General features: G+C 39.1%; 1 protein-coding gene across 2 annotated transcripts in view; it reads left to right on the forward strand.

The window, feature by feature from the left end:
• Positions 1–21,783, forward strand: part of efcab6 (EF-hand calcium binding domain 6) — a 109,516-nt gene that overhangs the window by 85,264 nt on the left and 2,469 nt on the right. For both annotated transcript variants that reach the window (XM_072267851.1, XM_072267849.1), the window contains 5 exons: positions 2,456–2,647; positions 14,052–14,270; positions 15,286–15,495; positions 18,304–18,472; positions 20,633–20,817. In XM_072267851.1, the coding sequence (XP_072123952.1) occupies positions 2,456–2,647; positions 14,052–14,270; positions 15,286–15,495; positions 18,304–18,472; positions 20,633–20,817 (975 nt within the window). The remainder of the gene's footprint in view (positions 1–2,455; positions 2,648–14,051; positions 14,271–15,285; positions 15,496–18,303; positions 18,473–20,632; positions 20,818–21,783) is intronic.

Genomic DNA, 21,783 nt, shown 5'->3' on the forward strand with positions numbered 1-21,783 from the left:
CATCCCACAAGAATAAGAAATCCTCCACAGCAATTAAATCTTTATGCGTGAATGGGACAATTTAAAATTTACAATACTGTGGATGTGTGTGTATATGTAGTAGTTGTATAATATTGTGTACTGTGTATATAGATGAGATGCATTCTCTATTGAATTGGAGTTTATAGCTAATCGGAGGAGTATTATGTATTTAATATTTTAGTAATATTTGAGTACTCTTGTGTGTGTGTATTGTTTGATTAAGTATTCTTGTTCATTTACATAATTACAGGTTATATGTAAAAATACGTGAATTGCATACTTCATCACATTACCATGTGAAACGTGCATGTCTCGCTTAAAGTAAACCCAAAGTTTGACCCTTATTCCTGGACTCCCGTATCTTCCTTTGAATTAGTTTAAAGGTTTGAAGTTACAAAACATAACAGACTCCACCCTGCAAACCTCAGAAGCACAGAAGCATTAGATTTTATTTGGAGAAGTTAAGAGCAAAGAAGCATGGATTTGAGATAAAGAGAGTGTTGGGGGGGGGTGGGGAATAAAATTAAGAGAAAAGAGTGGGTTTTGGAATACTGTAAAGTAGATAGTTCAAGGGATAAACACCAAAATTGAAAAACTGGGCTAAATTCTGTAAGATATGTACAAGTGCATTTCAGTAACATTCTAAGATAAATCATAATACACCCCAAGCAGAAATATACAAGACAGGCAACAGAGAAAATTTTCAGGAGCAGAAGATGTTAATGAATCATAAAGAACAGATAATAACACATGTAGGCCATTATATTGAAGGACCAATTGATTCCCAAGCTATTTATCAAAAAAAGAATTACCAGTGCACACTATTTTGCTTGTCCCTAAAGCAATTGTCTTCTGTTTTCTAATTATTCATCTTATGTTAGCTGTAGGTGAATAATTTTCTACAACGTTGAACATAAAATAGATTTACATAATCAATGTTTCAATGAACTTTTCAGACTAATTGCTATGCTTTCTTTCTTCAAAGTTATTTTGTTATGTGATCAACTACACAACAAAGCTATTTGCCATTTCATTTGAAATGATTCATTTCAAAGGCTAAATTTGAATTTGAGATGAAGAAATGTGGGAAATATACTCAAAACATCAAAATCATTGGAACTTTCTGAAGCCTGTTCATAGGGTAACCAGCTACACTTAGAATATTGTTGATTATTTGGGGAATCTCCAACAACTCTTGATAAAATCTCCTGGATAGTGCAGCAGTGCAACTTCCTGCTCCCATGTGAAGTACTTCTGTTCTGTTCTGTAACTTCTTGCCTGGACTTCTCTCTTCCAACCCCTCTTTATGTCCCTTAAAACCATTGCTATGCTCAAACCATCATTCATCCTGGTGGGTTCTTGTGTGGCATCTGAATCACAATGCTCGAAATAAATGCCTTGCAATGCTTCATTAAATCTGAGGTACTATATAAATGCAAGTTAATGTTCTTCCATAACTAACAATTCTTGTATGACATAAACCATCACACTTCTGCACACTTGGGCTGGGTTCTGCTTGACCCGGATCATGTCCCACTTAACTCCTTGTGGCTCTGTTGTTCAAATTACACTGGCAAATTACACCACATTGCTGATGTGGTCACTCTGTGAAACAGGTCCACAAGCAGTGACTGGATGGTTTCTAGCAAAAGCTGGTTTCTGACATCTGATATTGAAACACTTGTTTATAGTTTCCAAATTACTCTTATAATCAGAGAAATTTAGAGCCATTTGATGTAAATAATCAAAATAATGGTAAATGATTAATATATATTGCATTTAATTAAACATTACTATTAAAATATACAAAAAAATCACATTTTAGTGAAGGTTGATAACCCTATTCAAATAAATCCTATGCACTCTCTGAGCTGATGTAAGATTGAGGGCTTTTCTGCATCCGGTCCCTTGGCTCGGTAAATTATGCAATGTCCCATGACTCTATGGTTTGCCCAATTGCTTCGGATTGCAAGTGTATTCTCTAGTTCTGCACAGGTGCAGTATGATCTGGCCCATTGTTTCTTGATCATTTTCTTTTTCTTCCTCCATAGAGAAATGGCAAACTCCACACTATCTCTCTCATTACTTAGATCATTTGAAATTTGAGGAAGTAGGTGGTGAGAGGCAGGCACTCATGCTTGATTCTTCCAGTCTGTATAAAGTTTTATGCACTTACTAATGTAGGTCATTGTTGTTGTTAGAACCCACCATTTTCAGCAACTTAATCAACAGGACTATGAAGGTATATGAAACTGAAATAGGCCATTCTAGCTAAAGTTTTGCTTGTTCCTTACCAAAGATGCTATTTATTCAAAACTAAACTAACTACTCCAAGTCCTCCCATGCAGAACTTCAAAAACTCAGAGATTTTTGTTGCTCATTAATATTTTGTATGAAGCATTAATCTTTGATCTTTGCTGTTTTGTTTCCTCAGGCTTTTAAATCATTTGATAAATACAGAAATGGAAAGATCAACTCGTTGGCATTCCGCCATGTACTGAGTAATGTATGCTTCAGGATGACAGACGGGGAGTTCAATTACCTCCTCAGCAAATTGAAATTAGACTCTGACTACATGGTGGACTGGGTTGACTTCCTACAGACCTCCACCATTCACAATTATAAGGTCAGCATAGTTATTTTAATTTTTTTCTCTGCAACTATTCAGTCCTTATCTGACCATAAGCAAGAGAAAATCTGCAGATGCAGGAAATCCAAGACACACACAAAATGCTAAAGGAACTCAGCAGGGCAGGCAGCATCTATGGGAAAAAGTAGTCCATGTTTTGTGGTGAATTCCTTCAGCAGGACTGGAGAAAAAAAGCTGAAGAGTAGATTTAAAAGGTGGGGGAGGGGAGAAAGACCCACCAGGTGATCGGTGAAACCTGGAGGGGAAGGGATGAAGTAAAGAGCTGGGAAATTGATTGGTGAGATGAGGTGAGAGAGGGAAAAGAGGATGGGAAATGGAGAAGGAGGGGGTGAGTGGTAGTACCGGAAGTTTGAGAAATCGAGGTTCGTGTCTTCAGGTTGGAGGCTACCCAAACGGAATATAAAGTGTTGTTCCTCCAACCTAAGTGTGGCCTCATCACGACAGTGGAGGATGCCATGGATACACATATCGGAATGGAAATGGGAAGTGGAATTAAAACAGGTGGCCACTGGAGATCCCGCATGTTCTAGCAGATGGAGGGTAGATTCACAGTGAAGTGGCCTCCCAATCTACATTGGGTCCCACCGATGTACAAGAGGCCACAGTGGGAGCACCGAACACAGTATATGACCCAACAGACTCACAGGTAAAGTGTTGCCTCACCTGGAAGGACTGTTTAGGGCCCTGGATGGGAGGAGGTGTAGTGGCAGGTACAGCACTTGTTCCACTTGCAAGGATAAGTGTCAGGAGGGAGATCAGTGGGGAGTGATATATGGACAAGGGAGTCGCTTAGGGAGCGATCCCTGTGGAAAGCAGAAAGTAGGAGAGAGGGAAAGATGTGCTTGGTGGTGGGATCCCAGTGGAGATGGTGGCAGTTTTGGAGAATTATGTGCTGGATGCAGAGGCTGGTGGGGTGGTAGATGAGGACAGAGGAACCCTATCCCTGGTGGGGTGGCGGGAGGATGGGGTAAGAGCAGATGTGTGTGAAATGGAAGGGATGTGGTTGAGGGCAGCGTTGATGGTGGACAAAGGGAAGTCACTTTCATTGAAAAAGGAGGGCATCTGCTTCATTCTAGAATGAAAAGCCTCATCCTGAGAGCATCTGGAGTGGAGACAGAGGAATTGAGAAAAGGGGATGGCATTTTTACAAGTAGTCAGGTGGTTTCACCGATCACCTGGTAGTTCTCTCTCCCCTCCCCCCACCTTTGAAATCTACTCTTTAGTTTTTTTTCTGCAGTCCTGCTGAAGGTTTTCGGCCTGAAACATCAACTGTACTTTGTTCAATAGATGCTGCCTAGCCTGAGTTCCTCCAGCATTTTGTGTGTGTTGCTCAGTCCTTATCTGAATTTTGTTTCAATCAGCACCTATAATGTCCCTCTTGTTTCTTATCATATGGAAACTACTTAATAGGAGGCATGAATAAAATATAAACGTATAGAAAAGATTTTTGTAATTAGAATGGTGTAACTTGCATTGAAATATTAACTTAGACATACAAGAAATAAAGAAACAAATTTCCAATGTAAATTGAATCTTAAAAAATCCTGTTCTACCTTACAGTTTGGTCATCTAGCTTTGTAACAAAGGCATGTTCTTATGCCATGAACTTTGGCTTTGAAGAACACAAGAAAATCAATCAAGTTTGGGATACGAACCTGTGGGGCCATGTTAAAATCATAGCTCGGTTATAATGACTAACATCTGAAAATGATTCTTAGTTCACTGTATTACTCAGTTGATTATGAAACATTTGTGTTGTTAACTGTTTATTGTGTTAAAGCTCTATAAAGCTGATGAGTGTGTTTGGATATGGTCCCATATCTGAGGGCTCTGACCTCACTATTCATAGGTATTATTTTCACAATGTTAGGATATATGAGAAACAACCAGACGTCATGTCCAAATTGAAACTTAACTTTGCTTTGTACTAAACTGCATATGTGGTCAATGTTGTGGGATCCATTTTCCATATTTGGTAACTAGCATAGAAATGATTAGGTGACAGAATCACTTAACCCAAATGGAATACAATTTATTGATTTACTTATTTAGAGACACGTCATGGTACAGGCCCTTGCGGACAAATGAGCCACAACGCACAGCAACTTACCTATTTAACCCTAGCGTAATCACAGGACAATTCATAATGATCAATTAACCTGCTAACCAGTATGTCTTTGAACTGTGGGAGGAAACTAGAGCACCTAAAGGAAACCCATACACTCACGGGAAGGAGGTATAAACTTTTTACAAAGGATGCCGGAATTGAACTCCAAATTCCAATGCCCCAAGCTGTAATAGCGTTGCACTAACCGCTACATTGCTGTAGTTACTTGGTTGAATCTTGACATGCTGTATATCGTAGAGACTTGCATATAGTAGCTTACCAATTAGTGGGATGTGGATTCCACAGAACAGATGACGTGTATTTTTTTTGCACATCAAAAATTAATTTGCAATTTGAAGAGTGTGTATGGACCTAATGTTATGGAATTGTACTCATTATACCAAAAGCCGAATATGTTGGAATACTCAGTAGATTAGGCAGCAAAATAGAGGAAAAAAAAACTTCACAATGATCTTTCATCAAATCTATTTTATGTTAGGTTATTGATCTGAAGCCCTGAAATAGTCTTTTTTTTTTTTTTGTTTTCACGTAATCACTTTTGGATTCACACAAATCACAGTAGTAGAGTTCTGTTACTAATATTTACAGACTTCAGCATTCAGATTCAGACCCTGTGTTGTCAAACTGATGTGTTCCATTTAGTTAGAAGACTAACAACTCTTCAGCAACATATAGAGAATGCAGGAGGAACTCAGCAAGTCAAGTGACATCTGAAGGGGAATAAAGAGCCACTATTTTTGGGCTGAGATCTTTTAATAGGACTGGAAAGGAAGGGGGCAGAAGCCAAAATAAGAAGCTGGGAGGAGGGGGAGCAGAACAGGCTGGAAGATTATAGGTAAGACTGGGGGGGGCGGGTGGTGGATGGAGGAGGGGAGATGAAGAAAGAAGCCAGGAGGTGATAAGTACAAGGGATAAAGGCTAAAAACAAATCTAATAGGAGAGGGCAGTGCACCATGGAAGAAAGGGAACAAGGAGTGGAACCAGGGGAAGGTGCGAGACAAGTGAGGAGAAGAGAATGGGGTAAGAGGATAACCAGAATGGGAAATGGAAAAGCAGATAAGGAAGAGAATTACTGGAGGTTAGAGAAATTGATGAACATGCCAGCAAGTTTGAGGCTACTGAAAAGGAATATGGGGGGTTCTCCTCCAATCTATGTTTGGCCTCATCATGGCAATAGAGGAGACCAGGGGCAGACATGTCAGAATGGGAATGGGAAGTAGAATGAAATGGGTAGCCATCAGGAGATCCTGCCTTTGCAGTGGACAAAGTGAAAGTGCTCAACCAAAACGGTTCTCTAATCTGTGCTGTGTCTCACCAATACAGATGAGGCTACATCATCAGCACTAGATATAATAGATAACACTGACAGATTTACAGGTCAAGAACTGTTTGGGCCCTAAGTGATGGTGAGGGAGGAGGTATAGAGGCAGGTGTAGCACTTGTCACACTTGCAGGGATGAGTGCCAGGAGAGAGATCAGTGGGGAGGGATGAGTGGATAAGGGACTCATGTGAGCGCAATCGCCATGAAAGTGGAGAAAAAGGGAGAGAGAGAAAGATATACTTAATGGTAGGATCCTGTTGGAGATAGTGGAAGTTTGGATAATGATGTGCGTGGGATGGTAGGTGAGAACAAAGTGAATTCTGTCCCTCTTCTTGATGGCAGATGGATGTGGTGAGGCAGATGTGTGGTAAATGGAAGAGATGTAGGCAAGGGCATCATCATTGGTGTTGGAAGAGAACCCCTGTTCTTTGAAAAAGGAGGGCATCTCTGATGTTCTAAAATGGAAAGCCACATCCTGAGAACAGATTGGGGACCACTTCGTCGATCACCTCTGCTCCGTCCGCCACAACAGGCAGGATCTCCCAATAGCCACCCACTTCAACTCTGCTTCCCACTCCCATTCAGATATGCCCATACATTGCCTCCCCTACTGCCATGATGAGGCTAAACTCAGGTTGGAGGAGCAACACCTCATATACCGTCTAGGTAGTCTCCAGCCCCTTGGTATGAACATAGAATTCTCCAACTTCAGGTAATTCCCTCCCCCTCCCTTCCTCTATCCCTATGTCACTCTGCCCCCTCCCCCAGCTGCCTATCACCTCCCTCATGGTTCCGCCTCCTACTACCCATTGTGTTTTCCCCTATTCCTTCTTCACCTTTCCTGCCTATCACCTCCCTGCTTCCCCTCCCCCACCCCTTTATCTTACCCCTTACTGGTTTTTCACCCGGAACCTACCAGCCTTCTCCTTCCCACCCTCCCCCCACCTTCTTTATAGGGCCTCTACCCCTTCCCTCTACAGTCCTGATGAAGAGTTCCAGCCCAAAACGTCAACTCATTGTTTCCACGGATGCTGCCTGACCTGCTGAGTTCCTCCAGCGTGTTGTGAGTGTTGATTTGACCCCAGTATCTGCAGATTATTTTGTGTGTAGCGGAAGTTTGAGAAGTCAATACTCATGCCATCAGGTTGGAGGCTACCCAGACGGAATATAAGGTGTTGTTCCTCCAACCTGAGTGTGGCTTCATCTTGACAGTAGAGGAGGTCGTGGATAGACATACCAGAATGGGAATAGGACGTGGAATTAAAATGTGTGGCCACTGGGAGATTCTGCTTTCTCTGGCGGACAGACCGTAGGTGTTCAGCAAAACGATCTCCCAGTCTGCGTCGGGTCTCGCCAATATATTTCTCAAACTTCCGTTAATGCCCCACCTCCCCCTTGTACCCTATCTGTTATTTATTTATATACACACATTCTTTTCCTCTCTCTCCTTTTTCTCCCTCTGTCCCCCTCACTATACCCCTTTCCCATCCTCTGGAATTTTTCCCCCCATCCCCCTTTTCCTTCTCCCTGGGCCTCCTGTCCCATGATCCTCTCATATCCCTTTTGCCAATCACCTGTCAGCTCTTGGCTCCATCCCCCCCCCCCTCCTGTCTTCTCCTATCATTTTGGATCTCCCCCTCCCCCTCCCACTTTCAAATCTCTTACTAGCTCTTCCTTCAGTTAGTCCTGACGAAGGGTCTCAGCCCGAAACATCGACTGTACCTCTTCCTTAAAATGCTGCCTGGCCTGCTGCATTCACCAGCTACTTTGATGTGTGTTGCTTGAAATTCCAGCATCTGCAGATTTCCTCATGTTTGCGAGTAAATTTGAGGGCAGGATAGAAGTTGGAGAGAAAGTTCATGTAATTGATAATTTCAGTATGAGTGCAGGAAGCAGTACCAATGTAATGGAGAAATATTGGGTGACATTACCAATGAAGGCTTGGAACATGCACTGTGCCACGTAGCCAGTGAAAAAGTAGGCATAGCTGGGCCCCATGAAAGTGCCCATGGTTATACCTTGGGTTTGGAAAAAGTGGAAGGAGCTGAAAGAGAAATTATTGAGGTTAAATACAGTTCTGCCGGACAGAGGAGGGTGGTGGTAGATGGGAACTGGATAGGTCTGTTGTCCAGAAAGAAATTAAGAGCCTTAAAATTTTCCTGGTGGAGGATAGGAATATGGCTTTGATATTTTCAGATTTAGCAATGAGCAATGAAATGTTGTATGAAGCATGGTATTTTTCAGTCACTTTGTGAAAACTTACAGAAACTGAAAACACTTCAAAACATGATAACGACACTTAACAACAAAACAGTGATGGTTTGCATGACTCGTACAACATTTCATTGCTCATTACAATCGGAGAAGAACTGATTCTGCCATCAGTGAGGGAGTTTCTGTGTAGTTTTATATATGTCACCAAACCAAATAATTAAAGTGATTCTGCTCAGCTACAATTCTTCGAAGATGAATAGATGAAATAACTGAGCATGTGATAGACACATTGTGCAACATACTTAGGACAACAGAATTTGCTCTTCAGTTGGATGGTTCAAATTTGCCAGCTAATGAATCTTTGCTTTTTTGTTATGTTCACTTCATAAAACATGAAAGCATGGTTCAAGAATTGTAAATTGCAAGGGGCCTCTGTACACTCCATCTGCAATTGGATCCTCGACTTCCTAACTGGAAGACCACAATCTGTGCAGATTGGTGATAATGTCTCTTCCTCGCTGACATTCAACACTGGTGCACCTCAGGGGTGTGTGCTTAGCCCACTGTTCTACTCTCTCTATTCCCATGACTGTGTGGCTAAGCATAGCTCAAATACCATCTATAAATTTACTGATGATACACCCATTGTTGGTAGAATCTCAGATGGAGATGAGAGGGTGTACAGGAGCAAGTTATGCCAACTACTGGCATGATGTTGCAACAATAACCTTGCACTCAACATCAGTAAGATGAAAGAGCTGATTGTGGACTTCAGGAAGGATAAGACGAAGGAACACACACCAATCCTCATAGAGGGATCCGAAGTGGAGAGAGTGAGCAGTTTCAAGTTCCTGGGTGTCAAGATCTCTGAGGACCTAACCTGGTCCCAACATATCAATGCAGTTATAAAGAAGGCAAGACAGCGATTGTACTTCATTTGGAGTTTGAAGAGATTTAGTATGCCAACAAATACACTCAAAAACTTCTATAGATATGCTGTGGAGAGCATTCTGACAAGCTGCATCACTGTCTGGTATGTTGGGGGGGGTGGAGGGCTACTGCATAGGACCAAAAGAAGCTGCAGAGGGTTGTAAATTTAGTTGGCTCCATCTTGGGTACAAAGTACCCAGGACGTTTTCAAGGAGCGGTGTCTCAGAAAGGCAGCGTCCATTATTAAGTACCTCCAGCACCCAGGGCATGCCCTTTTCACAGTGTTACCATCAGGTAGGAGGTACAGAAGCCTAAAGGCACACACTCAGCAATTCAGGAACGGCTTCTTCCCCTCTGCCATTTGATTCCTAAATAGACATTGAACCCGTGAACACTAACTCACTTTTTTAACATATATTATTTCTGTTTTTGCACGATTTTTAATCTGTTCGATATATATAATGTAATTGATTTATTATTATTGTTACTACTACTACTTTTATATTGTGTATTGCATTGAACTGCTGCTGCTAAGTTAACAAATTTTATGACATATGTCGGTGATAATAAACCCAATTCTGATTCTGAAGGGGGAAGCAAGAGAAAATCTGCAGCTGTTGGAAATCCAAGTAACGCACACAAAATGCTGGAGGAACTCAGCAGGCCAGGCAGCATCTATGGAAAAAAGTACAATCAACATTTTGGGCCAAAACTTGCCGAAGGGTTTTGGCCTGAAACATCGACTGTACTTTTTTGCCTGACCTGCTGAGTTCCTCCAGCATTTTGTATGAAGAGGGAGTCAATACTTCAGGTTGTTGAGCAGATTTCAAAGAAAAAGACATTCTGCTCACCAGCATTCTTGGTGTGCAACAGATGGGGCACCATCAATGGCAGGATGCCACTGTGGGATTACTGCTTTCTTGAAAAGCTGCTCCTAACATATTTACCATTGACTGTGTAACTCACAGACATCTCATCACACAAAACCTAAGTGATCGGCTACACAAAGCATGAAATACTATTATCACAGTGGTGAATAAAATCAAGTTCTACGCTCTCAATTCTCGACTATTTAGAGAGCTTTGTATTGAGAATGATGAACAGTTTGAATGCTTGCTGATGCACAGATGGCTCTCAGAAGGAAACTACCTGAGACGCTTTTATGCACTTTTTGAAATTGTGATCGAATTCTTTGAAGACTCATGTGCTTCATTCAACAATTGACTCGAGCATTAGGCATGACTTTGCTTATTTGTCAGAATTATTCACAAAGTTTAATGAAATAAATCTTCAATTGCAAGGAAGTAATTTGAATCTTATCTAAGTCTAATCAGTCATCTTCACATTTCTGTCTAAGTTAACCCTATTTAAGTGCAACATTGTCCGTTGTGACCTTTTCCAATTTCCAAACCTCTCTGAGTTGGAAGAGAAAGGAAGAATACCAGATGATGATCTTCAAGTATACTGTGCCCATCTGGGTGAACCACATAAAGACATGTCAAAAGAAATTTAAGGATCTTCTCTCAATCCAAATTGCAGATTGCTTACCAATTCCATTGCTAACACTTATAAAGGGCAATTAGCGGGAAGGTTGGAGGAAGAACTGATTTCGCTACAAAATGACTTTTAAGCTTAAACTGAGGTTCAAAAAGTCATATCAGGACCTTTGGCTGCAGAAGGACATCTCTGAATGTTACCCTGCACTGTTGAAAAAGGTCAAGATGTTCTTTATTGCTTTTCCAACATTATATTTAGTGGGGCACGGTTTCAGTGCAGTTGCCCAACTTTTTTCAAAGCAATAAAACAGACTGCAGATTACTGAACATGGGAACCTGAGACTCCTTGAGTGACATTCAGCCTGATGTTGAGAAGCTCATATCATTGCACCAAGCCCATCCATTTCATTGAAAGATGAAAAAGCAATGAAGTAGTGAATAGTTGGACTACTAAGGCATACTCTAAAATTGTTGATGAAAATTGTTTTTAATGTAATTAAAGAAATTATTTTACTTGCACCTTTAAATAGATTAGAATATTTTTGCAATTATTTGTCACTGCTTTACATTTGCATTTCCTGTTTTCTTTCACTGTGCATCATAAATCAACTCTTTATACTTTTTATATAATGGCCAGAAAGGGAGAGGGATGTGGTCTAGGAGCCAAGGGGGTGTTAACCTATAGAAGTTTGGAACCTCTGTACTGGACCATCAGACCACCGTGATTTTTGGTAGTGCTTTTTCTTTTGCTGCTTTGATGCTTCACTGCACCTCAAGTACACCCAATTTTCAACCGCCAGAAATTCAGAGGCACAATGTTAGTCCTACAAAAAATGATGGAGGATCACACACAAAATGCTGGAGGAACTCAGCAGGCCAGGCAGTATCTATGGAAAAGAATACTGTCAATGTTTCGGGTCGAGAGAAGGGTCTCAGCCCGAAATGTCAACTGTTTATTCATTTCCATAGTTGCTTCCTGGCCTGCTGAATTCCTCCAGCATTTTGTGTGTGTTGCTTAGATTTTCAGCAGCTGCAGATTTTCTCTTGTTGACGATGGAGGATGTTGGCAGTATGAAAAGTTGTTTGCAAAAGGATTTTGTGATGGTCATTCCTAGCAACGCTGACATGGGCAGATCATCTGCAGTGGGTGACAAGAACAAGGTTAAATAAGTTTGTGTACTATCTGTCACAGACACAGTCTGAAAGTTTCCAGACTTGGTGTGCTTTGTGAAGATCATCAATATTCCCTTCCAGAGTATGTTTTGTGACCTTGCTTCTTTCAGTGCTACCAAGTATTGTTCAACATAGTTCCATCACTACTTCATCAGCTGAGGGAAAGCAGCAAGTGGTGATTAGGAGGAAGTGTTTTTGTGCCTGTTTGACCTGATGTTATGATTTGTTCTGGGGCTGGTAGTCAATGTTGAGGACTTCCTGGGTTACTCATTACCACTATGCAACTACCTCTGTTGAGTCTATCCTGCCGGTGGGCCAAACATGCACAGGGATCTTGATGGAAGAGCCTGACATGTTTTCTGGAAGAAGTGATTTGCGGAGTATGACAATGTCTCACAACAGCTCAACCAATCAGTTGGACAACTCCGCCAGTTTAGACATTTGAGTTGTCCAGGTTTGGTATCTGGATCATGCTGTGTTATGGTTAACTGATTTCAGTATAACACAGGAACAGTTCTTTCTCTCTGCCATCCGATTCCTAAATGGACATTGAACCCATGAACACTACCTCACTTTTTAAAATTATTTCTGTTTTTGTACTATTTTTAATTTAATGATTTAATATACATACAGTATATACTTACTGTAATTAATTAATTTGTTTATTTTATCATGTATTTCATTGTACTGCTGCCGTAAAGTTAACAAATTTCACGACATATGCTGATAATATTAAACCTGCTTCGGATATTTGAGATAAAGAACCTTAGAACGTTTTAAATCCTGGCCAGGTTCTAGTACATCACATTCCAAAATGCATTTTCTAACTGATCTCTTTATTTGCAAGTCTGATTGTCATCTAGCTGTTCTAATGAAATACAGTAAAAAAAAAAGGTTTATAATTATTTTATATTTGTGTGGATCAATGAAGCCTTATTTGTTAGACTTCAGTACTTTATAAAAAAAAAACGAAGCAAAAGGAAAATAAAATATTCTCATTTTCCATTTGAACTGACAATGGTGAGTAAGTTTTTATATACTACAATGATTATTTGCATCATAACATACACATACAATTACATTACAACCACTGTTGGCAGATAGATCTTCTACATTGGGCACTGGACTCGAGTTACAATCAATTTTCGTGATCTTACACACCATGAATTGTGCTGTTACCTTGATATTGCCTATGGAAAGCTGACATAACGAATGAAGAACAATATTGCTACAAAGAGCATCTACTTTTACATTAAGAGACAATGTATTATTTATGACTTAATATTAGAGACACAAAAAAACAACTGAACAGGAATACTTAGTTGTGAATTGAATAGGTGGACCAGAGACCACCTGATTTCATACACATTTAGAAATTGCTTCTGGTGTTTGATTTCAGGTTAATTAAAAATTTGGAGGAATTTATTTTTCCCCTTTCAAATACAATGTTACGGTTTTTATTCTGTAGATCCTCAACTTTCTGGGGACTCTTTGCCAGCATTTACCCTTTTGGATTGCAAATAAATCCTGTAGAAGATTTAAACCTCACTGCAATTTCCCAAACCATTACACTTGAGATATCTTTCCATTGAACAGGAGGGACAGCATTATTCATTTGTTCTTTAGATACAATTGTGCAGCTGAGATCTTTTAGCTCCCGTGACACTTGGTTTAGTCTTGATCTCCAGTGCTCTCTGTCTGGACTCTATGGGCTACATCTATCTGTGGTGGTTTTCTCCCACCTCCCAAGAATATGTGGGTTGGAAGATTAATTGCTTGGTGTAAATTGCCCCCTGTGTGTAGGTGAGTGGTAGAATCTGAAGTGAGTCGGTACTTAACTAATGAGTCAGCCAATGAGTGGGAGCATCTTTCCACTGCTGCATGTCTGGCCTTGTGTCCCATTTTGTGTCAGCCAGTAAGTAGCATCAATCTCTAAGTCAGCTCTTAAATGCCATGCTAACATGTATAATTCCAATTTATTTCTTTTAATTTTTTTTTCAGATGTCATCCATCCCTGATTACCATTGAGTTGGTGATAAACCACCTACTTGCACTGTGGTAGTCTATTTGTATTATCTGTGATATAGTTATTAACAAAATGTAATTTTGCATTTCAGGCTGCAGAGGTACCAGATGGAGAAGCGGCTAGACCAAAATCATCACAGCAGTTAACAATGAATGACATTATGTCCCACGTACGAGATGTTGTCAATAAGTGCCTCTATACCATTACTCAAGAGTTTGAAGACATTGATTATGCAAATATAAAAGCAATTTCCAAGAAAAACTTTAAAGAAATATTTTTCAAGCACTTCATGAGTCTCACAGATGAACAGGTAAAAGTTATGTAGAAATTGGAATTAAATAATCATTTTGTTCTGCATCGTTATTATTATTTGAATTGAATAATAATTGATATTTAATAAAATATCAACAACTAACTTTATATTGTTAAATTCGAATCAACATGATTTGCATTATGCAACTTAAAATGAAGAGGATTAATTAGGTTTTTTTCCCTACATCTTCCTTTTGATTTCTGAAAGATTCAATCATGGAAAGTTAAGATAGTTTTTTAACTCCAGTGGCAGACTGTCTTTTTTCCGGCAAAGGGTAATACAAATGTTGCATTCTACTGCAGTTTAAGATGCCTGATCTTAATAGGTGAGCACTTAAATGACAATGAGAAGGACCTAGAAAGAGTAGAAAATAAATCCCATCTCAAAGAAATGATGATACAGGACTTAATTGACCAACTGGTAAAGGAAGCCATTGAAATAAAACTAGAGGCAAAGAACTTTAACAAAGATGAAGATCTTGCTCTGAAGTAAGAACTGGAATTCAATTGTAAACAAGATGGGAGAGTGGAAACCTGAATGGATAAGGACTAACCAATCAGGAGGGATGAACTATGGGAGTATAAATACCACCAGACTAGATATACCCAGGCATCATCCCTGATGAGGATGGCAAGAGTCTGTCATCAAAACATTGGTTATAATCAATATTTGTACCCAGCTGGAAGCCTGAGAAAAGCTTATTTGTCATATATGCCAGGAAAACACTAGATCCGTTTTTTACATTTTGATGAAGTTTTATTTTTTCAGAATTATGGATGTTAGCACTGTTAATGTAAACACAAAGTTCAGTGTTTCTTCAGCTATAGTAATAAAATACAAATATATAAGAAATAACCTTTTCAAAGCAATTCACTTATTTCCATATTTAAACAAGTAAAAATTTGAATAGAATATATTCAGACTTTCAGTTCTGCAGATATATTGCATTTCATTGGGAGGGGGGAATAAGTTTTGATATGGTGTATCGTTTACAGTTGACTTTCTTTTTCAGTTTGAAAACCTGTGGAATCAATTACCGGTCAATGATTATGGGAATCTGGAATATCACAAATTTTTGAAGCAGTTCACTGGTCAGGAGTTACTTGACGTGAACAGTAGTCAAGCAGTGTCACGAACCAAACTGTCAATGTCTAGAAGCACAAGTAGATCTTCAAGTTCTCAGAGTCATAAAACAGCACCTGCCATTCTGGGCAATGAAAAGGTATTGGCTACTAAAAGCTCCCAATTAGAAATGCTGCATGATATAACACACAACAGAATAATATTATTATAGCATTAATTTGTCCAGACAAATTACTAGCATTTTCACAAATTGATATATCGCCATCAGTACAGGTGCCCCACAAGGCTGTGTGCTTAACCCCCTGCTCTACTTACTTTATACTTATGACTGTGAGGCTAAGCACAGCTACCATGCCATATTCAAGTTTTCTGATAACATTGCTGTTGTTGGTCATATCAATGGTGGTGATAAGTCAGCTTACAGGAGGAAGATTGAAAATCTGGGTGAATGGTACCATTACAACATCCTCTCACTCAATGTCAGCAAGATCAAGGATTATTGTCTGCCAGAGGAGAAAACTAGAGGTCCATGAGCCAGTCTACACTGGGGTATCAGAGGTGGAGAGAGTCAGCAACTTTTAATTCCTCGGTTTCTCCATGGATTGTCACCTTGTCGTGGTGGGGAGGCTTGTGTGGTCCTTTTATCCCGAGATCGATGCCGTCTGGAGCTATGCTTCTGGTAGGGTCACCCCATGGCGGTAAGGTCGAGGGTGAGGACCCTGACAAAGAACAATCTAACCAATACCTCAACGGTGGAACAGGCAGACGAAGTTACTTCGAATTCAACAGCTATGAAGGTGGATGAAGGCTGCAACAAATCCATCAGCTCCAATCGTCGTGGTTTCCATGCCATTGGAATCAGTTGATTGATTTGTGAAGTATTGTGTGCTTCTTGGAGTGCAACATCAAGTACATGTTAAACAAATACATGCACAGGCATCTTCGCTCTGTGGGCCACCTCTTCAGAATGAAGACCATCATCCTCGACCTCGAGGGATAGCCACGATGATGATGAATTCCTCGGTGTTATTATTTTAGAGGATCTGTCCTGAATCCAGCAGATAAGTGCTATTACAAAGAAAAGTATGGCAGTGCCTCTACTTTCTTAAAAAGTTTGCAAAGATTCGGCATGTCATCTAAAACTTTGATAAACTTCTATAGGTGTGCATTAGAGAGTAAACTGACAGGTTGTATCATGGCATGGTATGAAAACACCAATGCCCTTGAATGGAAAAGCGTACAGAAAGCAGGGGATGCAGCCCAGTCCATTCACAGGTATAGCCCTCCCCACCATTGAGAACATCCACAAGGAGAACTGTCTCGGGAAAGCAGCGTCCGTCATTAAGGGCCACCATCCAGGCCATACTCTATTCCTGCTGCTCCCATCAGGAAGGAGGTACAGGAGCCTTAGGACCCACATCACCAGTTTCAGTAAATGTTATTACACCTCTACCACCAAGCTCTTCAACAGACGGGATAACTTTACTCAACTTAACTCACCCCAACATTGAACTGTTCCCACGATCTATGGGTTCATTTTCAAGGACTCTTCATCTCATGTTCTCATTATTTTTTGCTTATTTATTTATCATTATTATTTTTTCTTTTTGTATTTGCACACTTTGTTGTCTTTTGCAGATTGGATATTTGACTGTTTTGTGTGTGGTTTTTCATTTATTCTATTGTGTTTCTTTATATTTATTGTGAATGCCTGCAAGAAAATTAATCTTAAGGTTGTATATGGTGACATATACAGTATATACTTTGATATTAAATTTACTTTGAACTTTGAGGGCTTGAGTTACAAGGAGAGAGTCTTTAGGGTGGAACTTCTATTTTCCTAGAGTGTAGGAGATAAGGTGTGACTTTCTCATGAGGGGAGTAGATAAAGGTATTGCCAGGTTTTCCCAGTGCAGAGGTATCTAAAACTATAGAACATACGTTTAAGATGGGGTGGAGGGAGAATTTAAAAGGGAATGAGGAGCAACTTTTTTGCATGGGGGGTAGTGTGTATATGGAATAAATGAGCTGCCAAAGGAAGTTACAATTACAATGTTTAAAAGTTATTTGGATAGGTACTTGGATTGGAAAAGCCATTACATGCCAAATGAAGGCAAATTAGACTAGCTCAGATAGACCTCTTGGTCAGCATGGACAAATTGGGCTAAGGAACCTACATCTGTGCTGATTAACTCTATGACTCTACACTGTTACTTTACTACCACCTGTGGGCTATTACTCTTGTCTGAAAAATGCCTAATTAGTTCACCACAGAGTGATTGCATTTTCAGCATTTTTCTGTATTTGCAGTTACCATTTGATGTAAAACTGGAGAAAAAAATTCCAGAATTGCTGATATGAAATATTTGTAGTTCAACCATTAGACTGAAAGTAATTAATAACAATTTAGCAAATGTGATAAATTTACTTTGTTAATCTTCCTGCAAATCTATTGTAGCACTTTCAGAAACCTGGCTTAGTTTCTTCCAGACTCCTGGATTTTTAACTTATTCCTGGTAACTTGGTTTGCTATGGGGTTTATGATCTGTTGGTGTAGAACCAAAGAGTGAGTTCCTCATTATCTGAACCTGATGATTAGTACTGTTACTGAATGTTAATTCCCGAGTCCACTTACTGAACAAAGAAATTCTCAGAATTACAGAGAAACTACTTAGTTTTGGTAATTAATGGAAAAACACAGCCACTGTTAAGTATTTTAATAACTATGACTGATTTTAAGTGGCCTTGATGCTGCTTAGATGCCTAATATATGAATAGTTTACCAGCAATGTTGCACAAGCTTCAGAAGGATTTCTCTTGTATGATATGGTACCTTAAAATGTTTTGGCAGAACTTTTATTTGTCAAGTGCTTGGTTTGTTTAATGGTTTCATAAGACAATGATAACCACCACCCCATCCACTCATTTTTTCCTTTGTGATATCCAGCCAATGGAGTTCTCACAACGATCGGCCTCCTTAGCATCATCAATGAACTGTGAGGCAATTGAGCAGAGGCTGAAGAAAGATATTAAACATTTCTGGAAGGAGATACAAAAAGAATGCATCGAAAAAGACACTGAGAAACAGGGTGAAATTGAAGCTACTGCGTTTCAGGGTATGGCAATCTTTCTAAAAAAAAATGTTCCTTTAGTGTTCAGAATACTAATACTTTACTTGCACTATCCACTCTGTAGTGTGGGCATTAGTTTGATGATATCAAGCTTTATTCAATTATTGAAATGACTGACACACAATATGCAACTGTAGCGGGTGAGAACAGTCTAGATTGACTAAGTGCTCAGTAAAATAGGCATAAATGTAGTGCAAGTAAAGACAATCTTTCTATTTTGGATGAAGAAGATAATTTGAATGAAGAAGAACTTTGCAATTTGAAATCTGATGAATATTTCTTTGTTTCTGAAAGTCTTTTTATAAATATTCTTACTTGATTTATCCTAAAATTCCAAATAAGTAAATTTTAAGATATTAGGAAATGCTTATTGTTAGAATAAGTTGAAGTTACACAATTTTAATCATTGAGTCACTGTCTGTTAATGTTCCAGTGTTTTCCATTAAGAACTGGGTAAAGGATTTGTACTTATTCGCTGTTTTCTTGATTTGCAAATTTACTATGAAAGGAAAACCTAAATATCACTCTCATAATCACCATCTAAGACCAAGTCTTACCATCTCCTGATTGAACTGTGTACTACAGGTATGTGGTCATGACAATAGGGTACAACCACCTCTGGTAATTATTCCCAGGTATGCTTGTACCTATCGGAAGATAGCCAAAGGCATCAGGTGCCCAATTGCCTCTCTTCCAATTGACCAATTCATCCAGCAAAATCAAGAGTTCATCTTAGGACAGTGTCACTGTGGAATCTTCTGGCCCTTGAGTTGATGAAATGCCGCTACTACAATAAACTAAGACACAGCAGATAAGAGCCAATGCATCTAGGTTGGAGGAAAGGGGAGTAGCAAATCCTTACCTTGTAAATCCTTGCATAACCAAAGATAAGAGCTTATGTGGACCATCTTATGGTTTGGCTGTACATACCTGTACTTGGAACTGGATGTAATTTCTTTATTCCTGTGCTTAAATACACTGAGCTATTCATCCTGATAATGTAGTTTTAGTTTAGGTTGAAGTTATACATGCAAATTCAATTTTTACAGGGTTTATGGGGCTGATTAGAATTATATTGGAAGAACAATATATGGGAACAATTTTCCCATTTAAATGGCTCTTCAAATATTTCCATTAATCTGCATGATCCTTGGGGCAGTTGTGGATGGAGAATAAATATTAGTGTTTCCTGTAATCTTTCAGTGTGGAAAAATATCTAATAAAATAGAGCAAAGAAAATCATAGCTTAATTCACCACAAGCTACAAGCTACATAATTTGTTATGATGAAGCTAGGAAGCTATTATTTTAGACTTGATAATTCTGTACATTTTTCATTAACCAAGAATAGGAGAAAAACTAGCGCTCTGATCTTTTCATGTTACACTAAGCACTTCCAGAGCAGAGATGCAGCCAAGAGCTCCTTCTGTCACCATTAAAATGTGATGTAGAGAAAGGCTGCATGAATAAACAACAATTCTGTGATGAACTCTATTTTTGATTGCTTTTAGGAGCAATTTTTTGTTGTCCAATTCAAAATTTACTTCGGAGCAACACTTTTGTAATTTTTGATAGCAAGTATTTGGCTAACCTTTGTTTTAGTTATGGAGAACAATACAATAGTAGTTGAGTTATTTGACTAATGATCAGAGCCCTGGCCCATCGATTCAGAACCAGGAAACTGAATCCCAGTACAGCAAATAGGAATTTAAATTCAAATTTTTAAATGAATAAAAAATTTGTCTCAATTATAGTACCAGAAAACTGCTCAAAATCTACTGTTCATAAACGTCCTTCAGGGGAAAAATCTGGTCATTACCCAGTCCAGCCTATATCTGCCTCCTGCCACCCCAAGTGTAGATTCATTCTTAAATGAAATCAAAAAAATGACATACTGTGTTGAATTTTGTTTTTATTTCATATTTCCAGCACCTGCAATTTTTTTTGTCATTGACTGTTGACTACTTCCTCAATTTACGAACAATTTGGGATAGACGATGAATACCAGCTCTGCCCACAGACAGATCAATAAGCAAAAAAAATGTGTTCCAAGTTATATTGTGGGTAGCTGGCCTCACAGTATGTGTCTGTGTAAACTGTTTATGAGAAACAAAATAAAATTAGCAATATCTCTTCAATCTTCTAGCTGTAATGAAAAAGTTCTGCATACCTATTAAACCAGAGGAGTTTCAGCAGTTGGCCAAAAAGTATGAAACTAAGAGTGTGGGTCATTTTGCATACAATGAATTTCTTCAGCACCTCATCTTATCACTGGGGAAACTGGACACAAATCCACTGCAGAGAATGAGGATCCCACATCCAAAGATCCCGGTATGTACAATACAGGTAGAGAAGCACAATGATTAAGTAAGCAGACTGCCCCCCCAGAGGCCTGGAATGTTGATCAAAACCATGAGCTTGAATCCCACCACCATCATAAAAAGCAGGGAATTTAAATTTAAGAGCTTTGGAATGAAATACTTGAATCAATAATATTGCCCACAAAACAGTTGAGTTGCTGTAGAAACACATTTGATTCAATAAAGGAAATCAGTTATCCTAATACATTTGGGACTGCAGACCAATTAATGTGGCTGATAGTGAAATCACTCAGTATCCTCTCAGTGCATAGTGCAGTTAACAATGGACTGTAAAATGCGCACTGTGTGTGTGTGTGTGTGGGGGGGGGAGGAGGGGAGTGAGTGGGGGACTTGAATAGTAACAAATAGTACAGTTTGTCTTACTGTGGAGGAAATTCTATTCTACATATTGTTTAATTCGTTTTGCCATAAAGTTTTGCTCTTTTTTGTCTATGAAAAAAATCATGATTGACAAAATTTTGGTGCAGGAGTTACTTTCTGCATTTTTCAAGTCTCATTATTTGGCTGGTTTTAAGAGAGGAGCAGGATATGTTAGGTGCTTCTGACTAACTCTTACAGGTCTCCTTCTTGAGGGAAACTTTGAGAGCAAATGTTAGTACGAATATTTTTAAGATGCAGATGCTAACTTCAGATCATAGGTGAAGTGACTGAGAAACAAATTGCTTACTAGAAACCCAATTTAATGTAGTAAGTAAAAACTTGTATCTTTAACATTTGAGATCTTTTGGTGTGAATTAAAGTAAAAATGAATGTATTTTTAACTTCTGACTGTTGGGCAGATGGTCAACTTTCGTGTCGTCTAGGCTCAGTTAATAGTTTTTCATCAATGTACACTTTGTACAAGAAATTTATAAATTAGTTCTTTCCTTAGTACCAGTTATAACCAAGACTACATTTTAATAGCAGATCTACAGTT

The sequence above is a fragment of the Mobula birostris genome, chromosome 9, assembly GCF_030028105.1.
Source record: "Mobula birostris isolate sMobBir1 chromosome 9, sMobBir1.hap1, whole genome shotgun sequence".
NCBI lineage: Eukaryota > Metazoa > Chordata > Chondrichthyes > Myliobatiformes > Myliobatidae > Mobula > Mobula birostris.